Source organism: Leucopleurus acutus, assembly GCF_964270905.1.
Source record: "Leucopleurus acutus genome assembly, chromosome: 14".
Classification (NCBI taxonomy): domain Eukaryota; kingdom Metazoa; phylum Chordata; class Mammalia; order Artiodactyla; family Delphinidae; genus Leucopleurus; species Leucopleurus acutus.
Genome location: NC_139156.1, coordinates 72,325,080 through 72,336,059, shown reverse-complemented (window position 1 = coordinate 72,336,059; position 10,980 = coordinate 72,325,080). Strand labels below are relative to the sequence as shown.

The following is a 10,980-nucleotide window of genomic DNA, read 5'->3' as shown; positions in this document are numbered from 1 at the left end:
CCAGGGATCAAACTCGTGCCCCGTGAAGTGGAAGTGCGGAGTCTTTTAACCACAGGACCGCCAGGGAAGTCCCCTTTTGAGATTTTTTTAGGAAAATATTTAATACTGCATATGAAAGATCCATCTGCAACTGAATATATCCATGTCTGGTGGTGTCTTCATTACGGATAGAAGCACATAGTTTATCTCAGATATTTTTCCTAATCCATTTACTTCTAATTCTCAAAAGGTATCATGGGGGAAATCTTAAAAGCAGTCATATTTTTAACACCCCCTATTTAACTCTCTACAGTAGGATACGGTATATATCCGTGTATATATTTTATCGATAGCAAAGGGACCAATTCTGGTTCCTTCCCAGAATATTCATGGGACTCATGGATACCCCGAACACTGGCGCAACCATGAGGCAGACCTACCACCAGGAAGGATGGATTTAGTACCAGCATTCTTCTGGCAATGGGATAAGAAACATACAAATGAGGTAAGCACCCTCGCTGGGGGAGAACAAGCACACACTGAGTCCTCTCTACTTCTACAGTTCTAGGAAACAAACTGAGCTGGTCACAGAGGTTCGGAATGCCTGCCAAGGGCTAACGTTCTATGTCAAAGTTGAGTAGAGTTTCGCTTCCAGAAAGCACTGGTGTTCAGAATAAGAGTGAAACTCGAAGAGGAAATGAGACTCTGCTTCATCTTTACGCTCTTCATGCTGTGCTCGTGCCATTGCTACAATCCAGTCCTTGGATTAACAGCGACTCCCACAAGGGTGAAGATTTTCATTCCTGGTGTACATTTAAATTCAAACATTCAGAACATATCCTTTTCTAGGCTTACATATTATTCTAAAGAAAAGTGGAAGAACTAAGGAAAAAACTCACCCATTCATTACCCCTCCTAGTCACAATTCTCCACATTGGCTTAATTTTGGAAACACCACACTGCAAATGGAAGGTCTGGGGATTCCTTCAATTCAGTGATTTGGGCTCCGTTTAATGGCTCAAGAGAACTTATTTTTATAACTACCAGAAACTGGCAAAGCATCTCTCCTTTACCACTGAAGTCTGGCTTCACCAAGCAGAGCAGTCTTCTGAACCACATCTAGGGTTTTATCCTTTGCACGAAGCAACCCATTTACTGATTAGTTACATATTTTATGCTTTAATGATACATATTTTGTGACACCCTTTATAACAAAGGGAATTCTGGGTGTCAGGCACTGAATTACAGCAGAATCTTTTTTCTGGAGGGGGGCGTTGGAAAGGACAGGGTAGTACAGGAAAAGCTGCCTTCACTTGGAGTTCTAACACCAATTCAGGGGCCATAACATTTCCTTAGGTTTTCTTTTAGTCCTTTCTTAGTTCTTCCCATTCTTCTGTCCACCATTATGCTCCCTCTTGTAAAACAGAGAGAAAAGTACCTTCTTCCTTCTATCAAAAGTCAAGGAAGACAAACTACATTTACCTTAACTGAAGCTAACCAAGAAGTAGCAACCCTTTCAGAGGTGGGAAAAATTCAATTGTCTCAGCACACACACCTGACCTTACAACTCATATATTCCTCAAACAAATACCTTAGGGACCAAAATCGGATAGGAGCTTGCCTGCCCAGAGGTACCCCAACCTCAAGTAGCTGGTCCATGGAGACTGTCCAAAGCTCAAGGCTACTGCCTGGGAGTACCAAGCATCTACACCATGAGAACCTTAGCTTTGGGGCAAAAGAGTATCCCAAGGAAAACTTCCACCCAGGAGATTCAGTTGTATTGAAAAACCATCTAGTTACATACACACATACGTTCCCTGCTTTGTAGCATAATGGGAGTTAATTTCAGCTCTATGGTTTTGGAAAGATTTAGACATTTATGCTAGAGGAAAAAAAGAGATCTGGAAGAACATTCATGAGAGTGGTTGGGTTTCCTTTCTCTTATGTTCCCCATTTTGTGTCTGAATGTAAAAGCTTCCCTAGTATGTACTCCAGGAGCTAGACTGCAGAAGATTATGCTAAGACCACCTGAGCGAAGTAGTAGAGTAGTTTCCTGCTGCACATTTAATATGCTATGTTGGCCCACAGAAACAAGAATTCAGGAAAGATGGGAAAAACCAGAGTTGTGGTTCTTACTGGTAAATTTCCAATCCTCCCTGAATTCAAGTAACTGTGAGTAATGGGAAGCAGCTAGAAATGATTCACTAATTTAAAAATAATTTTTGTATAAATCCTCCTCTGATGGTTCAAGTGGCACCACGCTACATCGGTTAAACACACTGCTGCTCTCAGCATTCTTAGTTCCTGTTGGTGGAGAGGGTTATCTTGAAGGCAGTGATCACCAGAGGTGATAAACATAAGGATGAGGGAAACACAGAGAGGGGGGAGGGAGACAGAGAGAACGAACGAATATGACTGAATGAACCTATGCCTTGATACTTGCAAGCCAGTTAACAATGGACCAAAACAATCACTGAGAGAAGAAAAGAGTTTAACCCGTCTAGTGAAGGCCAGCCTTAGAGCTGATATTTAATAAAGAGCAGAGGGAAGGGGAGAGAGAGAGGGAGGGAGGAAACAGAAATCAGTAAACAAGTGCTACCTCAAGAAGGTAGGAAAATATAATTCTTGCCAACTGGGACAAAAAGGAACCAGGACTAAGATATAATGACCCACCTGTATTAAGAAAAATGAGATGACCAGAGTTACTTTATCATCCTTTATACCGTCCCACATGGATGAAAGTAAATATTTTCTCTTTTGAGCACGGATTTAAAGCAACCTTGGTACAACATTATCTCCTAACACAGTTAACTACCAAGGTGAAATCAGGGTTTTCAAATTCAAGTGATAGATGTTTCTAATTAAAAAAAAAAATAGCTACTGGCTTAAAAACACTTTTAAAGCTACGATCTGGGGGTGTTTGTACCTCACATCTCCAACTATATACAATATATTACTTAGATCTCATGATAAAGTTTTCCCGCCGGCAATTTTCTTCTGCCATTGGGTTTTCACATGACCCCAAAGTTCAGTTAGTATAGAAAAAATGTCTCTTCTTATAAAAATCCACATAGATTAGTAAGTGTGTTAGGAAACTCACTCATTCCAGGCTCAGTCAAGTAGCTGTAGCGCTTACGTAAAGCCAACGATGCAAAGCTCTGTCGTCTATCCGTTTTCTCGTTCTGGAAAAGAAAAGAGGAAGATTATGTTCCACTTCCTTGTGACATTTTCATCATTTTGAAACATTCTGTAGAATGGCATGTTGATATCTTGTTTATCCTTATTTTTCTTCTTACGGATTTTCCTCAGGGAAATGCTAATTTCCTACTGTGGTTCTACAACCCCACCCCAATTCTTAGCCAAATAACCATCATTTAGCAAAATATAAGAGCACCAACACAGCAGACTACAGGGAACTACAAATAAAAGACAAGCACTACAGAGACTTCTGATGCTGAGCAGTAAATTTTCCCAAATTTGTTCATATTGAAAGCACATATATCATGATGTACACTCACTCGTTGTGAGTACATTCAAGGAAAAAAAGGCACACAACGTTTATTATCATGATTACTGCTGTTGTTTCTATATGTTAATAGGCATAAAATGTAGACGAGGAGATTAAAAAGAGGTTAATGGTTTTACTGAAGTAATGTTACTGAGTCTTAAGGCTACTGATTCTATTTATTATTACTGAGGTGTGAGTTTTAAAAATCCAGTGATCTGATAACTTGGAGAAATACTAGGAGATAACTTATAAGAAAAAGTTTATTTAAAACTTAATTGAACAATTATACTCTTAAAAAATGGCCAAGATAAATTTCTTTAAATAGAATATCAAATATTTGTCAGTAGCCACTGAGCGCATATTTTATAGTGCATAAAACATGTAAAATGTCATATATTATCATCATCTTTGATTTAAAAGTTATAACAGTGGATACTAGGTGAAAATATGCACAAATGTATATTTATCCATGCCAATCTATCACATTTAAAAAATACTTAAAGAACTTTAGCTCCTCTTTTTAAGTCATTAGCTGGATTTTAATTCTATTGATTGTACTAAAGTACTCTTCTGTACATGTGGAAGAGTAAATTATTCTTTAAGGAAAAGTATGCTTTACCTCATTTAAGCTAAGATCTGCAAAAATAGAATACATTTCCCACACTTCAGCCCTCTGCAACTTCTTTTATACAGTTCCATTTCTATTCTATCTCTGATAGAGTAAAAGCAGAAGTGTTCATATTACCTCATCCTCTTGATCTGACTCTGTCTCCTTTTGGTTCCAAGATGCATTGCAGAGACAAGGAATATTATAATGGACAGCAGGGAAAAGAATATCAGGATATGAAAAGGACTGAGTAGGGAGCACAAAATGCAAGCTGCTTTAGAAAGCAAAGCAAACCAAAAGAAGCCAACAAAAAATATCAAAGCTATACATCCATGGCAAATTAATGTGTGACATTATTTGAAAACAAAGAAAATCTATGAACTACCAGCAGAAGCAGAAGCAATAAACAGAGGACTCCATCGTACAAACCATAAGAATCTGACACCACAGTCACAAGACTTGGTCAGTCTACACAAAGAGACTAATAAAACTTGAGTTTCAAGAGCTTTAATCATGTTACAAAGCATTCCTTAATTGCATACCAAGGGCCCACTTCTTCAAGGCCAGGGAAAGAAAGTTAAAATAAGCCAGTATTAAAAGATACCTTTTTATGTGCGGGCAGAGTGATGTTTAAGTTGCAAACAGCTGTCTGAGGCAGTCCTTTTGTTGTCTTTGGTTCTTTCAGAAAAGACAGACGACCACAGGGCTCTTGGCTGGTGTCTCTAATCTAGAAGAATTTAGGTAGTTGACAGTTACAGAAAGAGACTTTTCTGAGGATTGCCCATCTGCACAAGAGTTAAGCGTGTTTGTTTTATGGAGCCCTTCGAGAACCAGGAATAGTAAAGGGAAAAGGTGATAACGATTACAGCCCAGCCGACATAGTCACATTTAAACCTGGCAAGATTTAGAACGCCCAATTCCTAGTCCAAACACAGGAATGTTACGTCTGCTGGTCTCATCCTGACAATCCAGTGTATAGTCTGAGTTATATGTATTTTCTTCCTGTCTAATCATTTCTTTTTTTCAAAGCCTCAGTTTTAGCAACCATAACAGCAGCAAATAGTAATAACAATAAAACAATTCTCCTGTGTCCTTTGGTTCTCTGAGGAGGAAGATGGTCTCTCCAGAATGTCCCCGGGTTCCACCAGAAATAAAGGTGAAACTTGAACAATCAATTTGGATTTCATCCATTATCTGATTACTGAGCAGTCCAGATAGGATGTATTTTGTTATTCTAGATTGCTTGGTCTCACAAACATTTGCCTACATATAAATGATCATTTAGCTGTTTAAAAGGTAGAGACTCTTTTTACTAATTATAAAGCTTTCCTGGCTCTAAAGTACACTCAGGTAGAACTAGGACAAAAATCTGACTTTGTTCCTATGAATTTAAGTTTGGTGGGATATTTCCAACTGAATAAATCATTAGAATCTTTTTTATTCGTTAAGAGCATTTAAAAAAAAATCCACAGAGTCTCTCTTGAAGGTGATTTACCTTGATGGAGAATGGCAGTCTATTTTCTTTGAAAGCATAAAAGTTAAAAACAAGTTGCTGTCCTCCTTTGGTAAGTGCGGCCAGGTTTCCATAACAATCAACATAAATAGGCTTTCCTTCCAGAACCTTTTGGAGTAAAAGAAATACATAATTTAATGGTAAATGGAAAGAATTCTGAGATTTTAAGTCATATAACCTTAAAAGACCGACATGTTTCCATGTCACGTTTGTCTTGTAATTGGGAAATTACTTCTGGTGGTGCTATTTGCCACAAAAATAACTCTATCGGTTCACAATTAGTAACTGCGATTGGAAACTGCAACATGGACATGTACAAGACAGAATTATAGATTTATTTCTGTTCTACCAAATATAAATCTAGATTTATTTCTATTCTACCAACTTTAAACATATTTGAGAAAGTGCCTGATATCAACCACTTACCCATAGAGTTTGAAAGTTTTTTTTGACTTTTAGATACTTATCCAGTGATTGAAAAAGGAAAATCATGGTGATGTGTCTAGACAGTGAACATGAAAATAACTCAAGTGGCCACAGGAAAATCGCAACCATGACCTGGATTCATTGGTACTACATTTTAACCAACTAAGATAACCTCGAAGACATTTAAAATCATTTGAGAGTGAATCTGTATCACATTTTAAAACAAAAACTAAAATCAATAATGTATTTGATATTTATAGTACATGCTGTATTAGGACCTCAAAAGAAAACTCAATGTCTGGAGAATGTAACCGAAAGTGCTGTAACTGTTTACAGCACTTGCTGTAAACAAGGTACCTCAATATCTTTGCTTCTTGCAACCTCCTCAAAATTCTCTTGCTGCTCTAAAGTTTTGTCCACTTTATCATCTGTCATGCAGAAACATCGCAGAGAGGATTCTACAGGATCATTCATTTTGGCAAAAACAACAAACTTGGCCATATATGGAACACATATTAATTCTCTGTACAGTTGTGTGGCTAACCCCACGGTTTCTAAAACTTGATGGCAGTCTGCAAGCCAAAATCTGAGGGAGACAAAAGCAAAATATCCAAAGTATAAACATAGGGAGATGCCAAAGCCAAATCTTAAAAAGCTTCACCATTAAAACAGAGTATGTAAAGGAACTAAACCAAAACATTAACTTGTTCATTTGAACAAACAGCAAAGATATTTACTCTGTTTATAAAATACAGAAACCCTACTTTTATTATTTGTTATGCTTTTGCTAAGAAAATGCTAAGGACTTTTCTCCTCTATTTTCTTTTCCATAAAATTCTTTTTCCCCTCTTACACATACCCACGACAAGCCTTCCTTTCTACTCCTGCTTCAGAGTTTATTACTTCACCTCTGGAAGGAACAAGAATTTTATGGGGGAAAATGGGAGAGAAAGGAAGATCCTATCCGTTTTTATGAATTGCTAAGGAGCAAGTTTACTACCTTATAGGCTCCCTGGGAGAGCCGGATAAAATGACATCCAAGTGAACTTAAAATTTCTGAGCTAGGCCCAACTTCACCATCAGCATTTTACAGAACAATCATACTGGTATTAAGCACAACAATTTTTACTTTCCAAAAGGTAATAAAAATAATTCCTAGTACTTTTTGGAATCCTTATATTTCCATACCTGGCAGAAACGTTGGTTGTAAAAGAGACACAATCCTTTATAAACGTCAGAGGAGTAGTTCCTGTGATGTCTTCCCACTGAGCAGGCGATGTGCCCCCTGAGAGAACAACACCAGATACGTGACTTTATTATGGGAGACGCTCCTTGTAAAATTTTTAATGTCATCCTGTTCTTTCTGTATAGCCAGCAACTCGCAAAACTTCAGCACTTTCATTAATGACACGTACGAAAGATAGTTCTCCTCTCTCCTCTCCTGTCATACTTTGACCAGCCTATAGTGACCTCCTTGTAAGATAATATTAGGTTAGGAAAAAAATCACCTTTCTGTTTGTCTGGATACTAATGAATGGCTTAAACTTGGGGCACACAAGTTTAAGCCATTCATTTTAAGCCACAATTTACATGTGCAAAGATTTGTTGTTGCAGATAGTATAATTCTTTTATTATTTATTATTATTATTATTTTTTTTTGGCGGTACGCGGGCCTCTCACTGCTGTGGCCTCTCCCATTGCGGAGCACAGGCTCCGGACGCGCAGGCTCAGCGGCCATGGCTCACGGGCCCAGCCGCTCCGCGGCATGTGGGATCCTCCCAGACCGGGGCACGAACCCGCATCCCCTGCATCGGCAGGCGGACTCTCAACCACTGCGCCACCAGGGAAGCCCATTCTTTTATTTTTTAAAGAAGTCAAGAACGATCAGGAAAGTTAAAATGAAAGTCATTTTATACTTCCTGAATCATTTAACTTTCCAGGCTATAAGGGGAACCAGCCATTAAAATTACTCTTCAGAAAAAACAAACAAACAGGAAAACCTATCTTTAAGTTACAAACGCAGGTTAATCAAATGATGAATTAGCTCTGGACTCCGGGTGCTTATCACAAAATGTGTTCACCTAAGTCCTGCATATTTAGTCTATTGGATTACACTTGTGAATAGAGTAGGTGAGAAGAATCATATACTCACGTGGCTCTTCCCTACTCCTGGCGCTCTGTGGGAGCCTCTGTTTCCCCCAAAGTCCATGCAATTTCCTATAGCCTAAAGGGTGTTGCTAGGTCTGTTACCTCAGTCACCGAGAGATTACCTAGATGCTCCAGTAGATTCAATAATACCTCAATCACCTTAAAAACGCACTACTATTAACACTAAACTTAATGGGAAAAATGATACCACTGAAAAATGTCATGCTATCAGCATCTTAAAGAAATAATTACAGGGATAATAGAGATGAGGTGATGGACAAGTAAAATGTTTTATTCTTTTTTTTTCCTACTCTTATAATGTTGGCAGGGATGTTCAAAGGTTTTCCATCTTTGTACAGAATCATTGCGAATGCTAGAGCATTAATAGCAAAAACTGCAACAACTTAACCAAACCTGTAATGCTGCAGAGAAGGCGCAGATTGGGTGTGGTGTCTCCCTTGTACCCATTGGAGACACCTTCTCCGGAGGCCGGGGGCACTGGAATGGTCATTGTGATAGGCTTATGGAATTTCCTTCTTCTGGGTTCCACAGTGACAATTGGGCTAAATGTTGCTTTGTTTCCAAGGATCTTTTTCACGGTTTCATCTGGAACAGGCTGGGCCTAGAGACAAGAGAAAGGACCTTAAATGAAAGTGGACATTTTGCTCTTATCAGAAAGTGGACTTCTTAACTGAGGAGGAAAAAACCAAAAACGACCACCAAAAAAATGTCCTTCTTCTGCTATTAACATTCTTGTGTATGCCTTCTGATGGCCTCATGTATGGGTTTCTGGTAGTTACATATCTAAGAGCCAAATTGCTATTTGGTACACATACGACCACCATTATGACATAATTGCCAAAATGTTTTCCAGAATGCTTGTTGCGGTACCAGTTTTTATTCTCATCAGCAGATGTGAGTGTCCTAGTTGTTCTACGTATTTGCCAACACTTGGTATTTTCAGTCTTTTTTTATGTTAGATATTTTATTGAGTCAAGTTTAACATTTTAATATGTTTATCAGTATTTGGAAGTGGAAGAGAACATAACTTTCCAGAAATTTTGTTATTTTAAAGAAATCTTTTAAAAAATTTTATGGGGCAAAAAAAATATCGTTCTTTTTCATCCTTTCTCACTATTTCAGGAAGGCATAAAGCAAAAACAAAAACAACCTAACACTGTAGCAGGACCTACAGCTAGAGTATGTCCCCAGTAGAACACAGATGGCATGGGCTTGCATGAAAGAGACAGGATGTCAGATCTCATGGCAGAGAAACCTCTCAGTCTAATCCAAAGGACAACAAATATTGAGTCCAGTATTTTTTAAATCTATGCAGGGCGTTCAGTAAAACGTTACAAAGGCAACTTGTACCCTCAATTTTTATTGAGGTTTCTAGAGTTAAGTAACAAAAAGGCGTACAAGATTTCAAAGGATATCAGTTCTAGTCTAACAATTCTTTTCATTTCTTTGCAATTCGGTAGAATATTCAATGTGGGAGACAGTTGCAGGGAACTTCATACTACTGAAATGTAAGGTGGTATCTTTAGCTCCAAATGTTTACTGAACTTTCAGTTAAACTATTAATTACTATATTAAGTAACAACACAAATTAAGTTATTTCAGGTTATTTTCCTTATTCAATAAGAAAAAGAAGTACTGGTTAAGTTCTAACAGAAATGAATAAATGGAAGAAAGACCATTCTTGCCAAGATTTTCAGCCAGCTTTCCAAACCAAAACAAGTTCCAACTGGTTTGGTTAAAACCCAGCATTTTTGATTTACTTGAACTAAAATCTGAAAGCTTGCAAGTTTCACTATTATAGATTTTTATGATGTGGCACATTATAAACCAAATCAAATATACTTTGTTTCTTTAATGGTATATGTGCTGTTTGGTGCTTTGTTGCTCCACATACTGAGACCAATAACCTGTGGTTAAAAAAATGATCTTTCATCAGAAACCAAGTGATACATCTAAACAGAAAAACCCTAAAATATGTCCCTTTTCTTATAAGCCAGTACGCTAACTTCATACGTAATACTTTTTATTTAAAACATTAAAAGGTTAATGATTCCCAAAATGGCCCAAATGCTTCGATTAGCAATATATCATAAGGATGAGTCATGACAACAGTTTTCAGAGCAGAACATGCTCACATGCTCTCTCCACGTACCAAGGAGAACAACTCTTTGTGAACATTACCTGGAGGCCCACTCGAATTCTTTTGGTTAAAGCACCCTCGGGGAAAGAAGCCTGGACGAGGGGCACGGTGGTACTGCTCAGAATTCCACCTTCAGGACCAATCTGATTGCTTTCCTGCTTAATCCGTGAAACCACTGCGAAGTACTGGGGGAAATCCTTAGTGATAATCCTGCAGATACGCTTTTTCCCTAACTCTTCTGGGCTATCAAGTTCTGAAAAGAAAAAAGAATGAAAAAGCCATGAGAATAAGCCTATCTACCCAATACCTTGAGACAAACTGATGTGTAATATTGACAGTTAAAATTATTTAGATTCAGTAGTATAAACAGTTTTATGATAAAGAGAAAACTATAGTGACCTTAAAATAATACCAAGCTTTGCAAAAATATTATAAAGTATTTGTAGAAAAATGCACAGTATTTGTAGAAAAATATTTCTACTGAAGAGGAATAAACATTTTCAAAAACTGGCATTTTACCACGTATGGACAAATTTCTACTCTTCAAGAAGGGATACCTTAATTCTGTGCTTCTTTACAATAACCTGCCCTCAAGATGCCCAAAGTAAGAATGAGTCAGAAAAAAGTAAGGCCTCATA

General features: G+C 37.8%; 1 protein-coding gene across 1 annotated transcript in view; it reads right to left on the bottom strand.

Annotated features, from left to right (window-relative positions):
* ANK3 (ankyrin 3) overlaps nucleotides 1-10,980 on the bottom strand; it is a 333,291-nt gene that overhangs the window by 48,070 nt on the left and 274,241 nt on the right. The window contains exons 28-35 of the mRNA XM_082855185.1: nucleotides 10,384-10,638; nucleotides 8,596-8,803; nucleotides 7,222-7,318; nucleotides 6,391-6,619; nucleotides 5,590-5,715; nucleotides 4,699-4,821; nucleotides 4,233-4,259; nucleotides 3,080-3,161 (exon numbers count right to left, since the gene is read on the bottom strand). Of these exons, the coding sequence (XP_082711311.1) occupies nucleotides 3,080-3,161; nucleotides 4,233-4,259; nucleotides 4,699-4,821; nucleotides 5,590-5,715; nucleotides 6,391-6,619; nucleotides 7,222-7,318; nucleotides 8,596-8,803; nucleotides 10,384-10,638 (1,147 nt within the window). The remainder of the gene's footprint in view (nucleotides 1-3,079; nucleotides 3,162-4,232; nucleotides 4,260-4,698; nucleotides 4,822-5,589; nucleotides 5,716-6,390; nucleotides 6,620-7,221; nucleotides 7,319-8,595; nucleotides 8,804-10,383; nucleotides 10,639-10,980) is intronic.